We start from the raw sequence: 22,149 nt of genomic DNA, 5'->3' as shown, positions 1-22,149 counted from the left end.
ATGTGTACACTTTAAATGAACTCAGATCAAACCATCTCAGATGTCCACTTTTAACCTGCTTTAGGAACACAAAGCACTCCAGGTACACTTTATTTTCACTTTTGCATAATTCCAAATATATTTGGCTATTGCAGGTCATTATACACTCTCCATATGTAGAACAAGTGTGACAAAGTAATGTGATCCACTAGTGGCAGAACCAATTGACTAGTCGGTTCAATGCTAAAAGGAAGCAATTTATTAATAAAACAGGCTCTCATCATCTAATTTCAGCAGGAATAGGTTGAAGCAGTGAGTGTCCTCGCATTTCAAAGAGGTGTAACCGAGGACTGAAAAGCCAGTATCATTTGACATGATGGATCCTCCTGTGACAACTTTTATTTAGCCTTCTTCTAATTCACTTCTTCTCTCTTCCACCTAGCCAGTGGCAGAAACCATCCCCCTCTTTTTTCTTTCAGCCCCTTAATCTAATCCAGTCTGTTTGTTTTGCTGGGTGTTAAAGTATAGATCAATTGTGTGAGTTATGAAATGACATTCCCGTGGCTCAAACACGTCTCTCGCTGCCAGACGACATTTCGTACTTCTAAAAATTACCTCCTCTGATTTATTGATTCCTTCTCTGTCTCTTTCTTACAAGTATACACACAGACCCAAGACAGTGCAGAAGTAGGACAGTCAACCACCTGGGAGAAAAGTTTCTTGATGGACTCGGTGAAAGACAATGAAGAAGATGAGGCATTTTGGACTGGAGGTGCACCAATGCCAGTTTTCCAAAGACAATACTTATACCATGTTTTTTGTTAAATGTATCACTCTTCGTTAATAGTCCTCTGCTTAAGAGAACATAGCCACAGCAGCAACAAGCACTGGTGGCAAAAAGAGAATTAAATTGAAAAAAAAAAAAAAAAAAATTAGTTTTGTGGTAGTTGACATGCTGTTTTTTAACGTAGAATAACACAGTTAGAGACCTTTCAGGGACTGACAAATCTCCATTGTAAAAAAGGTAGCATTGCATGCTCTATACATACACATAAATGAAAATGTTTTTATATATACAAGGTTGATTTCACACATTGTAGCATTCCGTAATTTGTCAAAACACAATCCATAATGCAAAACGCATTAATAATGTGTTGCATTCACAGCGCTACAGCAAAGGCCGATATAGCGACTATAATCTGCATTTGTGTAGTTGTATAAGAGTATGTTTCTGGCCTAATTATTTGTACTCGTACTGTTGTTATAAATTGCAATGCTGTTACTGACTAGTTCTTAAGGAATGGTTTTGTTCACTAAAAGTCTCAACTAATATTGGTGCTCTACATTAATATTTGTAGTCTGACATACTATAGGACATGTGCACTAATTTGATTTCTACTGCCAACCCTGTGATCTGGCTACATTTTCAGATAAAAAAACATCAATAAACAAATTTCAATATGAAACCCAAAAGAAAAACATAAAATATATAAAATATAAAAAAGGAAACAAATTTCTTGAGGTTTAATGGACAAAAATGGAACACTTACTCCATGACGACAGGCGCTAAATTCCACACACAATTCTAAAGAGTATAATCTTTATTAACATTTTATTAAACATCTGTTTGCTTGATTTCTGTGTGGATGCAATATGAACTTAACTTACCTTATACTTTACCTTAATGATAATGCTTTTTATGGAAGCTTTTCTTTTTTTTTTTATCTACTATTTGGCATCTAGTCCTTTTAGAATGACAAGTGAGGTATTAAAGGTGGTGGAACTGGGTCACTGCATTTTCTGTGGACATATGTCTCTTACTACTCTGTGAAATAAGGTAATTATAAACCTATTGTTCCATAAAATTTTGAAAAATGATTTTCAGAAAACGGCTGAATGCTTCCCTGGTTTCACAAGGAAATGGTGGCAATACACAAACTTGAAAAGACTTCAGAATGAAATGGACGACACTGCACATACAGTATGATGAAGGGCAGGATTTTTCCACCATTTAGCAAGCCAGAGTTGTAATCATAAAATAATGTGCTCCATTGACCCAAATCTCAGGTTATTTTTTTCAGTAGCACACACACACACAGGTATGTAGAGGAAAATTCATAGACACTTCCCTCAGGCACTAAGTTTGTTGAATTATAGTCCCAACATGCAACCGAAAAGGGAAAAAAAAAAATCAAAAAACATTTATTTTTCACAATTAGCCTGCAAGCGATAAAAAATACAGAGACAGCAAAAAAACATATGCAGGTTAAAACCTCATGAGAAGTTCTGGAAGTTTCCAAATTTAGAGAATGGTTCCACCATGTCCTTTTTTGAGCCTATGGCTAGGTGGCTCGAGTGTTATGACCTACTTTTCCCCTTTCCTACTGGAGAGCACATTAAGAGAACTTAAACAAGGGGTGCAGTGTGATACAAGCTTGACCACCTTTCTCACTATGCTGGGATAGGAACCAAATTTAATTCTATTCTTATTGATAAAATGTAAAGACCAATTCAAGGCACCTTTTACTAAATTCAAATTTTTCTCATCATTCCACATTCCACTGACATTAAACGTCAGTCATATCTGAACAAATGAGAAGTGATGGTTGCCTTCTAAAATATGAAAATGTTCACAGAATTTATGTCATTATAGATTATGCCTGCAATTTCTCGTTAATCAATAAACAATGCATCACTGTCTCAAGTTTTCTATATCCCAACACCTGAGCAGGTTTTGAAAAGGGAAATGACTGGGCAGAAAAAGATGCTGACACATCTTTGACCTATCAGCAGAATGGAAGCCAAGCCTTTACTTGCTGTATGTCTACTTTTAGGTCACAACCAACTATAATTGCTGCAAAAAACTGAGATTCATTAGCACATTTAGCCATTTTTTCCCTGTAAGCAGTGTGTTGCAAAACAGCTAAAAACTGCTTGTTCGATGATTTTTTTCCCTCTCTTGAAAGCATTTTAATATAAAGACTACATATTGAAAATGCACAAAACCATTAACTCACCATCCACTCTGAAATGATTATGTCCACTTTTTCCACAGGAAGCTCTATGTCTTCTATTCTGCCCTTGATCAATGTGATAGTGTCTTCCAGTTTGTTTGATCTAGGGAACAGCAAGTAACAGAAATAACGGCATTTGCAACATTTAAACAGCACTTGTAGTGTAATCTGTACTTATATGAAACATTTAATTGAAACAAAAGTAACTCCATGCAAACAGTTCTTGCTAGAACTGTCCCAAAAGTTGGAACGGTTGAAACTGTATATAAAATCTTGAAGTGGAAAAGATTAAATACGAAATCAGATTTGAACATCAAAAATTAAAGATAAAATGAATTTGAAAACCTATTTGAAATTCGAGAATGTATTTGAGAACTGCCAGACTTGGATTCTTAACTGTTCAAAACCCATTTTAATTGTTCAAAATATTTGCTTAACATTCAACTATCAGGGTGACACTTCATGAATTTTCCTACTTTTATTAAATTGATTATAAAAACAATTTTAACTTGATAACATGCTTTTTTATATTGTACTTATGTTTTTACTAGGTTCAATATGACCCTAAACAGAAACAACATTACTATACTGGGTAGCAGTCATATTCCTGTAAAGTGCACACCTACTTTATCATAAAACAGAGGATTAGGTCACAGGATGATATGACAAGAAATAGAAAGTAAAATAATACATTACTTATTTAGAAATGAGAAATGTTATAATTTGTACACATACGTCATTGGGGTTTCTGGTACCCCAAACATAAAGAATGTAAATCTCAACAAAACATTATATAGAAGTTAATTATAAAATACATGGGACTAGTTTAACAACTCATCTGAGAAAATAAATGTTAATTACCCTAATATGGCTGGGAGACAATCTCTTCAAACACTTGTGCTCATTTATCCAAATCATACACACCATAACAGACTCACTGGGACAACAAACCTAAGGTTTCCAATTCAAGAACACCTCCTCCCATGACCTTTTGCACTAGGGTCAGCAAACTATCGTGCACCTGAATGCTTGTGTGTATGTGTAATAATGCACATACTATCCCCCCCTTCTATCTAAATGATCGTTCCCTTTTGACCAGTAACCCGGAGCATCAATCTCTCTAAATACTCCATTATCATGACAGCTAATGTTACTAGGGACAGAGTCATTACTCAAGGCTGCGGAGCACATTTCTGCCCAGCCGATTCTTATCTCGGCACCTCCACACTATCACACTCTTCCAGGATCCCATTGTAGCGTTCCCCTCCTTCTCTGGACTGTCTTGAGTAGGGAAACACTAATCTCATTACTGGGTTAATTTAGAGGACAATGTCAGCTACAGAGGGTGGCGAAAGGAGGGGGGAAATTGAGATACTTTAGTACAACCCTCAACATCCAGTTTCCTTACTTTAAGGGAAATGATCAAAGAATATTGATCCGTTGAGATAATGATTGGATTTATGCTTCTAAGTAATAATGACAGACTGGATTATCCACCAAAATACCAGTTTGTCTGGAGTTAACCTTTTAATCCTAGGAAATAAATTCCTAGTTCTAAAGATTATGTGAGGATTATCTGGATTTCTGCAGTAAATGCTACCAAGACATGCACTATATAAGATATAAGATAAAGATGCTCCTTTAAAAAAGCCCGAACAACATTCACATATTTATTGAAAAAAAAAAAAAAAAAAAAAAATGGTATAAAGCAGCGGGGATCAATCCGCTGGGGTTGTTTCAAGATTATAACCCTTGTTAAAGGTATCGTGAGAGCAACACTCATAAACTCCTAACCCCTATCTAACCCTAAAGGTGCGGTCACACTAGGCGTTGAGCATGCAAAATTACTTCGAACCCTGCAACGAAGGATATTATGACACTCTCTAGGTGTTCTGTTTTTAATAAAAAAATAATACATACCAGTAATAACACATCTTAAATATTAAAATATACCATCTACTCCACTTTCACACAACACTGCAATCCATGCAACTTGGAAATCTGTATTTCTTTTGTTGAGCTAAGAGGTCAATCTGTGACGTTCAAATCCTCTATTGGTCAAACGACTTTTGGCTATGCAAATTCACAAATCACAGAAGTGGAAGATGAAACTTTTTTGCATGAGCTTGCAAAGTCTAGTGTGACCACACCTTAATCTTGGTAGCAGCAAATGTGAATGAGAGAGTTTTACAAAATGATTTTTAACATCTAGACACAAGCTGCTTTCTATGATTTAACTGTCATGCAGAGTTTCACCCCAGCTCTATTTTAACACGCCAGCCTTTTATATTCAAGTGTACCTGGAGACCTTGATTATCTGGTGCAGGTGTGTTTGATTAGAGTTGGAACTAAATTCTTCAGGAGGATACACTGAAAACCTCTGGTATAAATAATCAAGGTGATTGACTGAAGTCAGTTCATGTTAATCATGGAGATGTCTAACTTATAGGTGGTGTAAGCATTATTTATTTTTTTAATACCATGCATAAAATGTCCCTACTACCTGACAGATATAACTGAAATGGGTGTCCTGAGAAATCACACCCTAGGCCAGTGGTTCTCTATTTGTTTTGTTTTTTGTTTTTTTTGGAGGATCATGATTGTGACTGTCAAGCTCCAAAAGCTCATAAAAGTCTTCCATATCACTCGTTATATTTAAATTCTTCTGAGGCCATGCAATTGTGTTGTGAGGAATAGACATGACACCATATAAATCGGGGGGCTCACTCTTCTATGGAAAGTGTTTTTCATATTGTTTTTATGTAAGATCCACCTTGCAAATTGTAAAGTCAGGACACATTGTAAGCACTGCTGTCATGATAGTTCAGTTGTCTGTACCAATACCAGTGAAATTTGATGATTCTTGATACCACAACAAACGCTAATACTAATTTGTTAAGCAAACATTGTTTCAAGTTCAAATAATTATTACAGAAAAGCAAACAACCAGTAATAAAATTTAAACAAAGAAACAAATTACACGCAATAGAAAGAAATTAGAAACAAATTAAATTCAGAATGAATGGCAGTGAAATGTGACATAATCCAACTAATATTACTGGTCTTCATTTTATGATTAGCCTATAATACATTAATACTTTTTGAAGCCACTAAAATACACTAATCCAGCCAAGAACAGTGAGTGGTTTTCTAGTTTCCTTGTTATTGTTGTTTGGTTATTAACGACATACAGTGACAGATCTATGCTGCATTACACAAGTCCTATATTCTGATACAAATCCGCTTTTATGTCCCACTATTTGTTTACTTTAGACATAACAGACTGTGTTTACATTAAAACCATGCCAAGACATTTTGAACTCTGGAAATTGCCCACCGGCCACACATAAAGCACGCACACACATAAAGGTGCGGTCACATTTACCTTTGCACGGGCAGATTTTGCGGGCCAGACTCAAGCCAATGTTCAGCCAAATGAATGGCTGCCTTTGCTTTGTTTCTTTTGGTTGACCGGGACTCACATCAGACTTAAGTCAAATGCTATTTCACACAAAGGTGTTACAATTTCACTGCCAGAACCAAACCAGAAGACTCAAACGTAAGTCAGATTTGGCCCACATTTAGTTGCTATCTGGGTATAAACGCCTTGGGCCGTCGAGAGGATCCGGTGAAGTGCCAGACGAAAGTATAAAAAAAGTACGTAAAAAAATGCAGAGGAAAAGAAAATGTGCACATTGGTTCTTCCGTGTATTGTTTTTCACAACTTTTTTGAATGTGTGAAAGTGAATGAGATTTGAGAATGGGGCAGTCTTCCGTGCCCCCCACACTTTGAGAACCACTGCCCTAGGCTCTGTCAACAGCAATACAGAGTCAGGGAGTTGGTCCGTGCTTTTTTGCAAACCAGGAAAACTCTCTTTTTCAAATGAATAAAGGACCACATCTTTTCCATTTGAAAGTTTGGAGTTTGTTTCTGCTTTTAGCCACTTTGTTCACTAACTGCAGTGTTTTGGATAATTGTCACATTTATGTGACTAAAACTCCTTTTGAGTTTTAGATCACTGACAGAAAGTCGTTAAATTCTGGGAAAACAGTGGCATCCTTTATGATAACCAAAAATGTCATTGGGATTCTTTCTTGATGTGAACATGGATGCAGTCATTAAAGCATAAAAGGAATGCCTGCAAATTGCTAGCAGTCAACCTAGATTTCTTTGCCACTAGTTTGACGTTTCCATGGCACACTGATGGCCTGACTTTTTTTTTTTTTTTTGAGTAGTCCATATTTATGATGAACATAATTCAGTTGCATAGGACACCAAATCAAAATGATGACTTTTTTTGTATGACAGGGTAAAATACAGTGGCAAGGAAAAATATGTAAACACTTTGGAATTAGCTGGTTTTCTGCATTAACTGGTCATAAAATGTGATCTCATCTTCATCAAAGTCACAATTATATACAAACAACGTACTTAAGCTAACAACACACAAACAATTATAATATTTCATGCCTTTATTAAACACATCCCATTAAACATTTACAGTGCTGTGGGAAAAGTAAGTGAACCCTTGGATTTAATAACTGGTCGGTCCTCCTTTGGCAGCAATAACCTCAACCAACAGTTTCCGGTAGCTGCGGATTAGACCTGCACAACGTTCAGAAGGAATTTTGGACCATTCTTCCTTACAGAACTGCTTCAGCTCAGTTATATTCTAAGGATGTCTGGTGTGAACATCTCTTTTGAGGTAATTCCACTGCATCTCTATTGGGTTAATGTCTGGGCTCTGACTGGGCCACTCCAAAAGGTGAATATTTTTATTTTTTTTTAAGACATTCTTAAGTGGATTTACTTTGATGTTTAGGGTCATTGTCCTGCTGCATCATCCAACTTCTACTGAGCATCAGCTAGTGCACACCCACCCTGACATTATCCTGTAGGATATCTTGATAAACTTGGGAATTCATTTTTTCCTCAATGATGGCAAGCGGTCCAGGCCCCGAAGCAGCAAAGTAGCCCCAAATCATGATGCTCCCTCCATCGTACTTCATCGTTGGGATGATGTTTTTATATTGGATGTGGTGCCCTTTTTATGCCATACGTAGTGCTGCATGTTCTTCCCAAACAATTCAACCTTAGGTTCATTAGTCCACAAAAAATTTTCTCAGTAGCATTGTGGAGTGTCAAGTTGGTCTTTGGCAAACTTCAGGCACACAGCAATGTTTTTTGTTGGAAAGCAGCAGCTTCCTTCGTGGTGTCTTGCCATGGACACCATGCCTGTTTAATGTTTTCCGTAGACTCATGAACAGAGATGTTAACCATTTCCAATTATTCCTTCAAGTCTTTAGCTGTCACTCTAAGGATCTTTTTTACCTTATTGAGCATTCTGTGGTGTGCCCTTTGAGTCATTCTGGCTAGATGGCTACTTTTAGGGAGAGTAGCCATAGTACTACATTGTCTCCATTTATAGACAATTTGTCTAACTGTGGACAGATGAATATCTAAATTCTTAGAGAAAACTTTCCCTTTTCCAGCTTTATGCAAAGCAACAATTCTTGATCGTAGGTCTTTTAAGATAAAATTTTTGTGAGGCATGGTTCACATCAACAGATGCTTCTTTTGAAATGTTTGAGTGCTTTTTATATGTCAAAGTAGCTCTAACCCACACCTCCCAATCTAGTTCATTAATTGGATGCCAGGATTACCAACTTCTGTCTCTAATTAGCTTTTGTTCACATCATTAGCCTAGGGGTTCACTCACTTTTTCCACAGCATTGCGAATGTTTAATGGGATGTGTTCAATAAAGTCATGAAAGATTATAATTATTTGTGTGTTTTTAGGTTAAGCACATTGTTGTTTGTCTATACTTGTGACTTGATGAAGATGAGATCACATTATTACCAATGAATGCAGAAAACCAGCTTCCAAAGGGTTCACATACTTTTTATTGCCACTTTAAGTAAAAAACAACCTAAATTCAGTTACTTTTTTCATCATTATTCCTCAAGTTACTAAAGTTCTTCAAAAAAGACTGTGAATGCAAATATGTTTAAAAGGATTTTATCCTTAAAAAATTTAAATCAATATTTTAGGAACTGCACATGTAAAAATCATATAACTCCAAACGTTCTCACACTACTGTAATTGTGCAATACAATATAGGTTCCTCAACCTAGAAATTTTACTTTCATGTAGATTTGTTGGCATTAAAAAAAAAAAAATAGATCCATTTCTCTCCACTGTGGTTGTATTAAGTATCATGCATTTCTACCTAGAAACAACACTCCTGCAAAACACACTCAAACACACATGCAGCATGTAGGAGGCCTTGGCCCAACAGCGGCCCAGCGAGCTGTAAAATTAAACTTCATTTTCCTACCATTCTACTGCCTGCTTCTACTCCTTATACTTTCATAATAACAATAACCATAATCGAAAGAATCTAACAGAGACACCACATGTTGTGACTACATCTCCAATGAATAAAACTATATTCCTGCTCTTGAAATGAAAGCGCCCTGGGACGTGATACATGAGGCAATTTTAATGGGCAGACAGGTTGTAAAAGAAGCAGATAGGGTGAGCTGAAGTCCATTTGTATGTTTAGCGTGCACGTGAGACACTGAACAAGGATGGAAGTGGGCCGATATTGGAAGCCAACTGGGCAGAGTTAAACGACAGGCCTTTAGGAATGTGACTGCAGCTCGAAAACACTTTATTGAAGTCAACAACTGAGACAAATACAAAATGGACTAGGGGTTAGGCAGTCCTCCACAAGAGATTGCTGTGTAATAGAGTCTATGTGCAAACACTGGTGAAAATTTGTATAGGTCTGTGTTACTACCATTGAGGAAGGTGGTGTGTCTGAACGGCCATTATAACAAACAAAGACATGTCACTGTAGAAACAAAGTTTAAGGCTTTTGTAGAAAACAAAAAAGCTGAGATGGAGAAAGTTCTTAGTGACCACAACTTTTAAGCTCCAAAAAGGACAGGGAAACACCTTTTAAGGCTATGATACACTAATGGCAAAGTTCTCCTTCGTTCAAAGCTAGATAGAAGGTCAAAACAGCTGAGCAACGGTACTGTTTGCGAACATTCGGACACCACCCGTGCAACTGGGGCAGTTGTTACAAGAACATTTAAACATGAGATGCACACTGTCTTGACAACAGGCTACATGTAAAACCAATGCATCATTAAAATGTGTTACCAATGACTACATGCCTCACTCAATGAATAGAATCCATATAACTAGAAGAATTGCTGCTTAAACCACTTGATGATTTAAAGGGGTGATGAAGTGCTATTTTTTATAACTGTATTATCATCCCTGAGGTCCACTGTTAATGTTATGAAAGTTTTTTTTGCACCAAAACAGTCACAATTTAGTGATATATGATAATATTCCACCGTTTTGGCCCTCTGTTGCTCAGTTTTGGCCTAAGTGCCTCCTTAAAACTTCAATGTAAACGGCCACTGTTATGATTGGCTAACATCATGCAGCCCCTCAGATTCAGCAAACTCAATCGGAAGAACATTATTTGCAGGGTTTACACATAACGCACATCAAACACATTGCATCTGAATATATTAAACTGTTCATTTCAAGCACTGCTGTTAACACTCAGCACCATAAACTATCAAACAGTCATCACATTTGAAATATTCATGAATGAAATGGTTTAATTATGATTTTGAAGTGTTTTCAACTGCCCCCTCCTTCAATAGCAGTTCCTTTGCAAAGCTTGAATCATATTTTGTCTGTTCACAAGCAATCCATGCTGACATGAGCCAAAAAAAAACAAAAAAACGCACATACATAGTCCAAAGCACAGTGAAATTGCGCACATACATACTGAAGGTGCACTGAGGCACACTGAGGCGGAAACACACCGAAGCGGTCGAAGACATCCATCGTCAAAGATGTCCTATGTTTACATACACCAACAATTATGGCGAAATGGGCGAAAGAACACGTCCATGATGTGTTTGTGCTCAAAGCAACACAGGCAGCAGCTGAATGAAAGAGAATTGCTTCTCCCTTTCAGAGTTGTAACTTGACACCACGTCTTTTAAAAGTGGCACGAGATATGTATCAAGCGGTCAAAGATGTCTTTCTCTAGGGCATGAATATATTCAAAAATAGTCCAGTTGTGTCCCCTTAGGTGTTATGTTAGGAATAGTTAACCACGGAAGGCCTGCTCTCCTGACTTGAATTGCACTCCAGTGGGCGGGGCCAAGGGTTCGATGACGCATGTTGTGGGATGTGTAAATACAAATGAGCAATGTGTCATGACGTCACGAACAGACAGATTTCAAAATGAGATGTTTCAGGGTGGCAACTATAAATGCTCTTTTTAAACTGGGGAGGAAGTTTTGAGTTCTGAAATGTACAATGTTTTTATAGTACAGTTACCTCTTATAACTCCAAACTTCCTCACACTACTGTAATTGTGCAATACAATATAGGTTCCTCAACCTAGAAATTTTGCTTTTATGTATATATGTTCGCATAAAAAAATAAAATAAATGAGATCCATTACTCTCCCCTGTAGTTGTGTTAAGGATCATGCATTTCTACCTAGAAATAACACTCCTCTTATATGTCTAAATATCAAGGAAAATTTGATTCTTCATTTCATGACCCCTTTAAAGTAATACAAACAGTATGCAGTAGATAATGTGTAATTTCTCATCTGTTATTGTATATTATATATATTTCAGACTTAATCTAAAAAATAAAAATAAATAAAAAAAATGACAGATTTAGGTTGCACCACCTTGGCTACTCTGCACTCCAGTGTGTTCATGTTAACTGATCTCGACTGACTGAAGAAATCAACCGGAAAAAGACGTTGCTGTCAAAGTAGGTGGAGCACTGTGTCACACCCACCGATGATGTGGCCCAATGGCAGTAAGAAAGTGTTTAACAGCCAGTACGAATATTTCCTGAATGTTTGCGCAGTCAAGCTGTTTCAAACAACCACAACAAACACCTTCTTTATGGACAGATTTAGTTGGAAATTATGTCGCAGCCATTCTTTTTTTGATTCCATTAGAAGTATAATGGTGGCTTTTAAGCACCATAAACGTAGTCCATACAACTCATGCTCTATATTCAAAGTCTTAAGTTATAAAAACAGTCTGTATCAGAAACATTATTCACCGATAATCTTCCCATCCGCTGAAGCACTGCAACCTCATTCGCATCCATGTTGAAAATAGCGCATCTATGTAACGCTCCAGGTGTGACTTCATTGATGTCAAAACATTCTGTGCATGTGTTGTAACCGAACATGATGGGATAGATTGAATATGCAGAATAAAGAATGAGATATGTGAGCTGCAGTGAAGGGGAAGGTTTTCTGTGAATAACGACCTACAGTAAATTTTGGTCTGTTCCTCAAACAAAGATATTGTTTGGCTTTAGAAGAGTTGGAATATAGCACACAAGTCATATGGACTACTTTTATGTTTTGTTTATAGAGCTTGTGTTCTTTTTTGGAGCTTGAAAGCTTTGGTCACTTTAAACTGTTATATGAAAAACAAATATTCTCCATTTGTATTCCTTGGAAAAAATAACAGCATATGGGTTTGGAAGAACATGGGGGCAAGTAAATGATGTTTAATTTTTGGGTGAACTATACCTTTAATTGTTTTAGCTTCATATTGGAGAAATACTTTTATAGAGGGAGTAGTATATAATTTTCCTTTTATTAAAAACAAACGCATTTAGCCAAAGAGGGCCTTAATCAAATACCCAAGAATCTGTCAATTACTATGGTCTGATGTTAACTCACCTGACAATGTCCATTGCCTGGTATATGATCTCTGACTGATCGACAGCAATGACCTTCCTGGCTCCTGCTTTGGCAGCAAACATGGAGAGGATACCCGTACCACATCCCACGTCAAGCACCACCTATGGGTTAAAGGAGCAGCACGTAACCTTTCCACACTACGGAGCTGCCTGGGAATGCAACCTCGACCTGCCAGCTTGTCTGTGCCATCTTGAGCGTGTAGATGTGTAATAACGGCACCCAATGCATTTATCATTCTGATGGGGTCGAACCCTTATTTGCCAAAGACCACTGGCTGGACCATGCTGGCCGAGATAAGCCCCCTTCGTTGTCTACCCCCCTTTCTCTCCGGCTCACCGTGTCCCCCCTGTATCCATGTTCGACTGCAGCAGGCTCAAGCTGATCTAGCCAATGTCAGCGTAGAATTAATGGTTTGTATATGAGCTGTGGTGTATTTCACTGAAAGCCTTCTGCAGTGTTTGTGTGTGTGTGCGCACATGGAACAGCCATTACCCTGTTATCAGCCCATTGCAGTTGGCACACGAGAGACCCCCCATTTAAAAAAATACTGCAGCTCAGTATAATGCAAAGGGTTTTTAAATCAGTGCTGTCATTACATACTCATACCTTTCTCTACTACACCTAAAAAACCCTGAACATGGCTGGGCTTTAAGAATACTCACCTTGTCCCTGAAGACGTCCATGTTGCGGTACATGAAGTCTCTATAGCTTTCAGTGCGCGCCTTGTCCTATCGGAAAACAAGACAACCAAAAAGAAAAAAGGAGTCTTAAGTAATGACGCTGTGTCACCATTCTATTTTCCATTAAGAAGACAGAATGCACCCATCCCTGCAAGAGAAAAACTGTTGAGCACGATCCAATCATTCAGAGCAAAAATGTAATTTTAATGCCTTAAAATAGGCTTATCCACAGTTATAGCTGATGACTTTCTTTCAGTCAAGGCCCATGCTGGAAATTAAATTAACAATCGTTAAGCAGCATGAAATAAAAATCTCAGTCAAGATTGAATTAGAAAGCAATTAAATGGTAATTATTTTTTGGAGGGGAGAAGGTTGCTGTTATTGGGAGTGGAAATGAAAAATGTAATGAAACTGACCCTGACACTTCTTGCTTAGCCAGCAGAATTTCACATCCAGAAATGGCTAATTAACCTGCCAATCAGAATAAGCACCACTCAGAACATACATGATGCCGAAAGGCATTTCCATTCTGGACAAGAGGCTTTACATTTATAGCAGTTTAATCCAGAAGTTCCAGAGGGCAAGTTGCGAACAACTAAGGAGATTATTTTTGTGCATTAGGGTTAAACATTCAGCTTTTCCTTGTCAAGGAATGCTAATGGAATTTCTATTATAATTTGAAACCAACCAAAGGGGATCAAATAAGAACATTTTAAAATTCAAATCAGATCCTACTGGATTAACAAAAAATCCAGTTTTTCAGTTATTTATGCCAATCTTCTTATAATGCCATTTAGCGTCATAAATTTAAGGAATGGTGCGATCTTTAACCCTTTACTGACTATCCACTAACTTCCCATGTAAGGCAGTTGAGTAAAGCCATAGTTATTCACTAAATGTTTTTGCTGAAAAATTACAACAACTTACATAATTCCATTTAGAATTCTAATCCAAAAGAATGCTAATAGTCTGTTAAAGGAATTTCCTTTATGATTTATAATCATTCCAAAAGGGATCTGCAATAAGAATCCTATACAAATTAAAGAAGATCCTACTTGCTAAACTGAAATTCATACAAAACAAATATACACTTGAACATTTTTTTAATTATTTTTTTTATCCAGTAGGATCTTATTTGATCAGTTCCCTTCAGGACTGGTTTCAAATTATGACAGAGGTTTCATTAAAAGGGATAGTGTTTACCAAAAAAAAAACAAAAAAAAAAACATTCTCTTCTCATTTACTCACCCTCATGCCTTTCCAGATGTGTATGACTTTCTTTCTTCTGCAGAACGCAAACAAAGATTTTTAGAAAAACATTTTAGCTCTGTAGGTCCTTTCAATGCAAGTCAATGGTGGCCAGAACTTTGAAGATCCAAAAAACAGAAGCGATATGATAGGTGTGGGTGAGAAAGAGAAAAAAAAAAGTCATTTTTTACTATAAATCTCCACTTTCACTTTCACATTCTTCTTTTTTTTTTTTTTTTGCCGATTCGCATTCTTTGTGCCGATTCGCATTCTTTGTGCATATTGCCACCAACTGGGCAGGGAGGACAATTTATTAAAAAAGACTTAAAAATGTATCTGTTTCTCACCCACACTTATATCGCCTTTGAAGGATTAAACCACTGGAGAAGTATGGATTACTTTTTTTGCTGCCTTTATATGCTTTTTGAAGCTTCAAAGTTCTGGACAACTTTGACTTGCATTGTATGGACCTACAGAGCTGAGATATTTTTCTAAAAATCTTTGTTTGTGTTCAGCAGAAAAAAGAAAGTCATACACATCTTAGATGTCCTGAGGGTGAGTAAATGATGAGTGAATTTTCATTTTTGGGCAAACCCTTTAACAACCCTTTAGAATTTAATTGGAATAGGATTCCTTAAAGGAAAAGTTTTAAAAAATTCTGTCATCATTCACTCACCTTAATGTTATTCAAAAGCTGTATGACTTTCTTCTATGGAATACAAAAGGAGATTTTAGGCACTGACAACCACAGTCACCATTCACTTTCATTGCATGAAAAAAAAAAAAAAAAAGATTAGTTGAAAGTGAATAGTGACTGGGGCTAACATTCTGCCTATAACATCTCCATTTATGTTCCACAGAAAAAAAGAAAGTCTTACTGGGTTGAAACAACATTGTGAATAAATGAATATATTTTCATTTTTTGGTCAACTATCCCTTTAAGATTCTAAACGAAAAAAAATAGATTTAGAATTAAACGTATTTGAGTGTCACTTCAACTTTCAATGTAAAGTTAGTGGAAAACTATGGCTTACATGGAAAGTTGAGTGTTAGTTGGTAAAGGGTTAAAGATCGGGCCATTATTTGACCTTATGACGGTAAATGGCATCATTTTACGATGGACTGTAAAAGGCGTCAGCGCTTGCGCTGCACCATACATCTGCCTCTCCTCTGCAGAGAGTGCACAAGAGTTTCGACTCTGACGCAAACCTGTGTTTAATGCAAGTTGGAGGAAGCACCAATCACTGGCCTTCTCCAGCATTTACTGCAGTATGAGAGCCGATGATCCACACGCTTCTCACTGCAACCTCCTTTACTGCAGTTACAATGCTCACACAATGACATCTTAACAAGAAAACTTAAAATCTACTGTAAAAGTGCCTTTTGGCAAAAATAAATAATGGTGAAGCATGAAAATATGCTGCACAGGGCAAGTCATTTGTTCTCTTTTTGCAATGAAGGAGTTTTCACAGAGTGGGAGTTGGCTGAAACAATTTCCTGTGACCTTCTACCTTTAGCAAATAAGGCCACAGAGATATGCTAGATGGGGACAGACTTACCTTCAGCATCTCCTCGTGGATGCTGTAATGCCCATAAGAGCTAAAGTAGGCCTCGTCTTCATCTTCTCTCAACTCAGCAATGGCCCCTAAGCTTGAAGGGCCACGGCTTGTGTCTGCATTCAGCACTAGACCTTGTGCCAGCATTCTGAGGTGATGCAAACAATAAACACGTATATTTAGACAGGGGAAGGCTTGGTCAGTCCCTTTAGCACACGTGTATGTGCATGTGAGCGCTTGCTCAAAATCTTAACCACTGCAGTGGAATTTTACCCCATGTCTAACTTCTATTGCCCCGCCTCTTTTTTTGCACCTCTATCACTTCAGTTGGTGTCTTTGAAACTAAACTCTATGCTGCCTCCTGCTGGTCCCAGTTATTTATTACACATGATTTACACTCTCAAAGTGAGCTGTTCGTTCTTCAAATCAGTAAGGATCACAGGGAACTTTGAACAAGTTTACAAACTGTGCAGTTAGCTCTATCACTTGGTTAACCACATTTAAAACAATAATTAGCTGGTCCAAACATGAAGGATGAAGTAGAGGACAGTGGGGGAAAGCTTTCCACTTTTTGCTTAACCTCTTGGGCAAATGAAATAGAGGTAAAAAAAAAAAAACAAATTACAAACATTTAATGAAAAAAGGTCATCTGAAAAATGTCATTAGAAAAATGGTCTATAACATAGGGCCATTGCAAAGATTTCCAGAGACAAAGGCGCAACTTACCCCACATAAGGTGTAAGCTGTGTCATGTCAAGGGGTTAAGTTGAATTATTGTGGAATATATGAATGATTTTACATTTCAAATAAAAATTTGAAAATAAATGAATAATTTATTAATGCACAATCCCATTCCAAAGCCTTATATTGTTGCACATAAATCACACTGTCATAAAACAGAATTACTATACAGAATATTTAAATGTAGTTAAACAATTCTGAACATCTTGTAATAGTTTTTTAATAGTAATAGAATTTTTAACAGTATTACCTGCACTTTACCACAAAGCTAACATTTCGGGAAAAATGCGTCACTTAACCCTTTAAGCTCTGAAGGTGTTTTTATAGATTTCCTGTTTCAGTGGCATCCCCAAAATAAAAGGCTTATAAAAAAAAACAAAAAAATAAACAAGTAGGGTCAAGTGGTTGGAATCATTGTAAAGAAACCTTTTCACATTTTTTTAATCATGTTGACGATCATGTCAACTGTATCTGAGAAAAATGTTGTGTTGATATGACTAAACAATCAAAAGTTATAGCATTACAAAAATAATTTATCACAGTGTCCAAAAACGTCTCCATGTGTCCAAAAGCCTCTCCAAACAAATAAAACATAATAATTGTACATAAGAACTAATTACACATGCAAATATAACAATGACTTAAGGTTTGCATAGCATGCAGACATGATTTTAGCAATGAGATTTCACAGGATGAGTGCCTTTTGACTCAGTGAGTCTGCATCAAGTCAGTGTCATTTATTTGGCGCCATCTCCTGGTGGTCATATGTAACATTGTGTTTCGTGTGAATTATCTCATGATCTATACCTTGTGTGTGGGCTGTTTGAAAGATAATCACCTCCTCTAAGTAAAGGTATGTGATATTTTATGTTCAATTTATTGTTCATTAATTGAAGTTATAGGTGAAAACATGGCATATAAGCAACACCAACATAATTGTCAAAGAAATATACTTAGCTATTACTCACTATATTTTTGTCTTAGTAAAACAAATAGGCTGGTTGTATTCTACTCTTTGAGAGCTTTCCAAGAATATATGCCAATATATAAATTATCAAAACCGAACACTTCTGATTTGTCTGCAAATTTCAAAGCACTTGTTCAGTTTTGGTCAAAATGCCTGTACGCATCGGAAAGTAGAGTTTCTAAGCTTTCAAACGATACCAATTTTTTTTTTTGTTTGCGTTACTCAAGACTGTGGTTATTAATATTTTTTTCAAGTATGTTTTTTTCTCCCTAGCAGGCCCATCCGAGCTTAAAGGGTTAATAATTTGCAGCTAATCTTCAACCAAAGCATTTACATAGTTTTATACATTGGCAATACCCCAACATGTATGATATGTATTTTTAGACCTGGATATGCTAGATGATCACAGGCAGCAGCACTGTATATAACCGAATAAAACTGAATATAGACAGAGTTCTGTGAGTTCTGCACTTCTTCTCATAACACAGAGAGCTGTACACTGGAATCAATGATGTTAAAGTTTACAATAATAGACATTTTTCAAGATAACACTAGGGTTTCGGACAAATGTTTAAACAGTGCTAGTTTAACAAGGTAATTATACTTGCAGCAAACAAGTATTATTGCTTAGACATTTAAACTAAAGATGAGTGATTAAATTAATATTCTGGGTTTAATACAAGTTGAGCTCAATCGACAACATTTGTGGCATAATAAAAAATTTTTTTGACTTGTCCCTCCTCTTTAAAATAAAAGCAAAAATCAAGGTTACAGTGAGGCACTTACAATGGAAGTGAATGGGGCCAGTTTTTGGAGGGTTTAAAGGCAGAAATATGAAGCTTATTATTTTATAAAAGCACTTCCATTAATTCTTCTGTTAAAACTTCAGTATTATTTGAGCTGCAAAGTTGTTTAAATCATAATTTTTCCGCCATTTAATGGTTTTAGGGTTTACAGCTTTACGTTGTCATGGCAACAAAGTTGTAAAATTGTTTATAACTTTAAACAGAAAAGGTAAGCAAGCGATTTTATCACACTAAAATTATGTTTACACGCATATTGTTTATGTCTTGTGGCTATACTTTTGAAACAGTGAGTAATTTAACGTTTAAGGATTGGCCTCATTCACTTCCATTGTAAGTGCCTCACTGAGCAAGTTTACATGCACGTTTTTACACAGATTATGCTTAATATGCTGACAACGTATGTGGTCATGTAAACGCATTAAATGGCTTTCCTTTATTGGTCCTTAACCAATCGACACAGGTAGATTACCAGTGTCTATCCAATGTTCCCAAGTGTTGTGCATATGCCTTTTAACGGTTTAACGTCAAAAGTGGAGTATAACTCGTAATTTCAAATCTCATGTAAGCGCGTATTTTTATTTATTTCTTTTTTTGAGTTAGCAGCATATTGGTATGCATGAAAACTTTTAATAAGCACTGTAATCAAGGTTTTAGCTTTTTTTTTTAAAGTAAGGGGGGGGGGGGACAGAGGGGGCCTGGGTAGCTCAGCGAATACTGACGCTGATTACCACCCCTGGAGTCACAAGTTCGAATCCAGGGTGTGCTGAGTGACTCCAGCCAGGTCTCCTAAGCAACCAAATTGGCCCGGTTGCTAGGGAGGGTAGATTCACATGGGGTAACCTCCTCATGGTCACGATTAGGGGTTCTCGCTCTCAATGGGGCATGTGGTAAATTGTATGTGGATCGCGGAGAGTAGCATGAGCCTCCACATGCTTTGAGTCTCCGCGGTGTCATGCACAACGAGCCACGCAATAAGATGTGCGGATTGACGGTCTCAGAAGCGGAGGCAACTGGGACTTGTCCTCCGCCACCCGGATTGAGGTGAGTAACCGTGCCGCCATGAGGACCAACTAAGTAGTGGGAATCGGGCATTCCAAAGTGGGAGAAAAATGGGTAAAATTATTTTTAAAAACAAGGAGGGACAAGTCAAAATTAATTTTTGTGGTAATCAACATTATGCCACAAATGCTTTTGATTGAGCCTAACTTGTATTGAACCTGTTACCCGGAATATTCCTTTAAATGAGTAGAGAAGGGTTACATAAAATATTACAGCTTGCCTGTACTTGATTCTATTAGTCTGATTCCGTTTGCAGGTGCTTTTCTTCTCAGTGACCCAACACATATGAACTGAGTGTTATACTATCTTATACTAACTTGAGTTTGTGCAGATCCTCCATGGCACGAGCCAGGGCTTCCTCAGCTCTCTGAGCTCTGTCTTCAGCCTGCTTGGCTCTCTGAAGCAGCAAAGCTGCCTGATCACCAGCAGAGGTGCTCAACGTTACCGCTTCAGCCCCACTCAACTCCTCCAAATCTGAGACAGACAAAAATAAATACACTGTCAGTATGCAGTATTCACAATGCCCCAGCAAAAGTTTGTTTAAAATATGCGAATGAGAAAGTTTACTATTTACTTAAACTATTTGCAGTCATGTGATCATATTTTACAAATCACACCAAAGACAATCAACACTAAAGGATCAATCCCATGAAAATAGACTCTTCTACCAGTCATGAAATACCAAGTTCAAAGATGAAGAAGGGAATTTGTCCTTATGCTGACCTAAGAATATCAAGATGATTTTTCTTCTATTTTTTTTTTTTTTTTTTTTATAATAATAATAATAATAATAATGTGTCACACCTATCTGTAGTAACAGGTCATCGGGGAAGACTGGCTTCATAAATTCATCACTGTCCCATGGTAATGAGCCTGAAACCAGCAACAAACTCTCTGCAGAACATTTCTGCAATACAACACAACACAATCAGGTTTCATTTCCATGTCCAATCACCAATGTGCACTAGACTCACAAACTGTATGATAAAAAGTGATACTTACAGTTGTTCTAATGTAGTTTATCATCTTTATATAGCCATAATCCTCAAGCCCTAAAGAGGAATTATAACAAGAGACATCAAAAATCACTCATTGAGCCACCAAAGGGTTTTAGTTTAGTTTGGAATCCTTACTGTGTTTTCGGACTAGTTCTGGAATATCCACACCATGGTCCACCTTACAGTGTTTGAATGTTTCAGAGACAGAAGTGAGAGTCCTGTTTGAAATGAGAAAAAGAAGTGATTTTGAAAACTAGCCCTGCATGTCGATTCTTGCACTTTTTACAGATCCCAAGTGACAAAATCTAATTCTACTAGGTAGTCTTTCATTTTAGGAAGAATCAGTATTTAAGCAATCAGTGTTGCTTGTCTTGACCCTTCCAGTACCTGTCACACAGCACACATGGGACTGTCATGTTTTCAGATCCCTCCTCCATTGGCTGCCACTGTTCATCATCACTGTCAGAGAGCTCGGGAACATCATCACACATCTCACCGTCACGATCGGCTACATGACAACGAGAACAATTAAATACCGTTTGCTCACGTACAGTTCATCTCTTCAACAGCAGTGTAAAATAATAAGCTCTTGAAATTGGTAGCACGTTTAAGAGCACAGTAGATTTGAGATTAAACACTTTGGAAATGCTATATTGCTGTAAGACTATATTACATCCTATAAATCGCTACAATTATCTTGGTTAAACAGAATAATAAGCTTCACGATCAAGAAACATGACATTTTATGCATTCACGTGTACCTATGTACGCTGCCATATTGTAGTTTCTGGAGTCGTGATTATATCTTCCGGGTTATTCATATCTAACTTTACTTCCAATTTTGTGCCATGTGAGGTCGCTGTTTCCTTAATAATCGCTTGCACGACACAAACAGGCTCGTTTTGAATATAGACGAGCTACAGTACAGTAAAGAGAAGAGTGAAAAGGGGCTGTAAAGTAAATATCGCGTTCTATGTTGTTTATAAAAGGGGATGTAATTTAATTTCCGCTGATTTTACATTAAAATGGATATGATGAACAAGTAACCCAATGTAATAACCCAATGTGTGTGTGATTTCCACCTGTTTTAAAGGTAGCGCACTGAACCTTTGAGTCGCATTTATTTATAAATAGATGTAGAGATCAGAGTTGCCATGGAAACAGGAACGCGTCCTCAAACAACATCAGAGGACCAACAGAGAGACGATAAACTATTTTCTCTCTCTGTTATGTCGAAAATCAACAAAAATAACAGACAAAAATGTTCTCAACAGACGCTGTAACATCTAATCGATACGTTTCTTTTTAATATTTACTT

General features: G+C 37.0%; 1 protein-coding gene across 3 annotated transcripts in view; it reads right to left on the bottom strand.

Moving 5' to 3' along the window:
* LOC127411783 (protein arginine N-methyltransferase 3-like) overlaps positions 1–21,631 on the bottom strand; it is a 72,599-nt gene extending 50,968 nt beyond the window's left edge. For all 3 annotated transcript variants that reach the window (XM_051647548.1, XM_051647556.1, XM_051647566.1), the window contains exons 1-10: positions 21,593–21,631; positions 21,219–21,339; positions 20,967–21,049; positions 20,836–20,885; positions 20,638–20,740; positions 20,151–20,307; positions 16,264–16,408; positions 13,439–13,504; positions 12,756–12,877; positions 2,997–3,096 (exon numbers count right to left, since the gene is read on the bottom strand). In XM_051647548.1, coding sequence (XP_051503508.1) covers positions 2,997–3,096; positions 12,756–12,877; positions 13,439–13,504; positions 16,264–16,408; positions 20,151–20,307; positions 20,638–20,740; positions 20,836–20,885; positions 20,967–21,049; positions 21,219–21,339; positions 21,593–21,608 — 963 coding nt within the window. In that variant the 5' untranslated portion in view covers positions 21,609–21,631. The remainder of the gene's footprint in view (positions 1–2,996; positions 3,097–12,755; positions 12,878–13,438; positions 13,505–16,263; positions 16,409–20,150; positions 20,308–20,637; positions 20,741–20,835; positions 20,886–20,966; positions 21,050–21,218; positions 21,340–21,592) is intronic.
* Positions 21,632–22,149: the final 518 nt, after the last annotated feature.

The sequence above is a fragment of the Myxocyprinus asiaticus genome, chromosome 2 (assembly GCF_019703515.2).
Source record: "Myxocyprinus asiaticus isolate MX2 ecotype Aquarium Trade chromosome 2, UBuf_Myxa_2, whole genome shotgun sequence".
Classification (NCBI taxonomy): domain Eukaryota; kingdom Metazoa; phylum Chordata; class Actinopteri; order Cypriniformes; family Catostomidae; genus Myxocyprinus; species Myxocyprinus asiaticus.
This window is presented reverse-complemented; position numbering and strand designations above follow the sequence as displayed.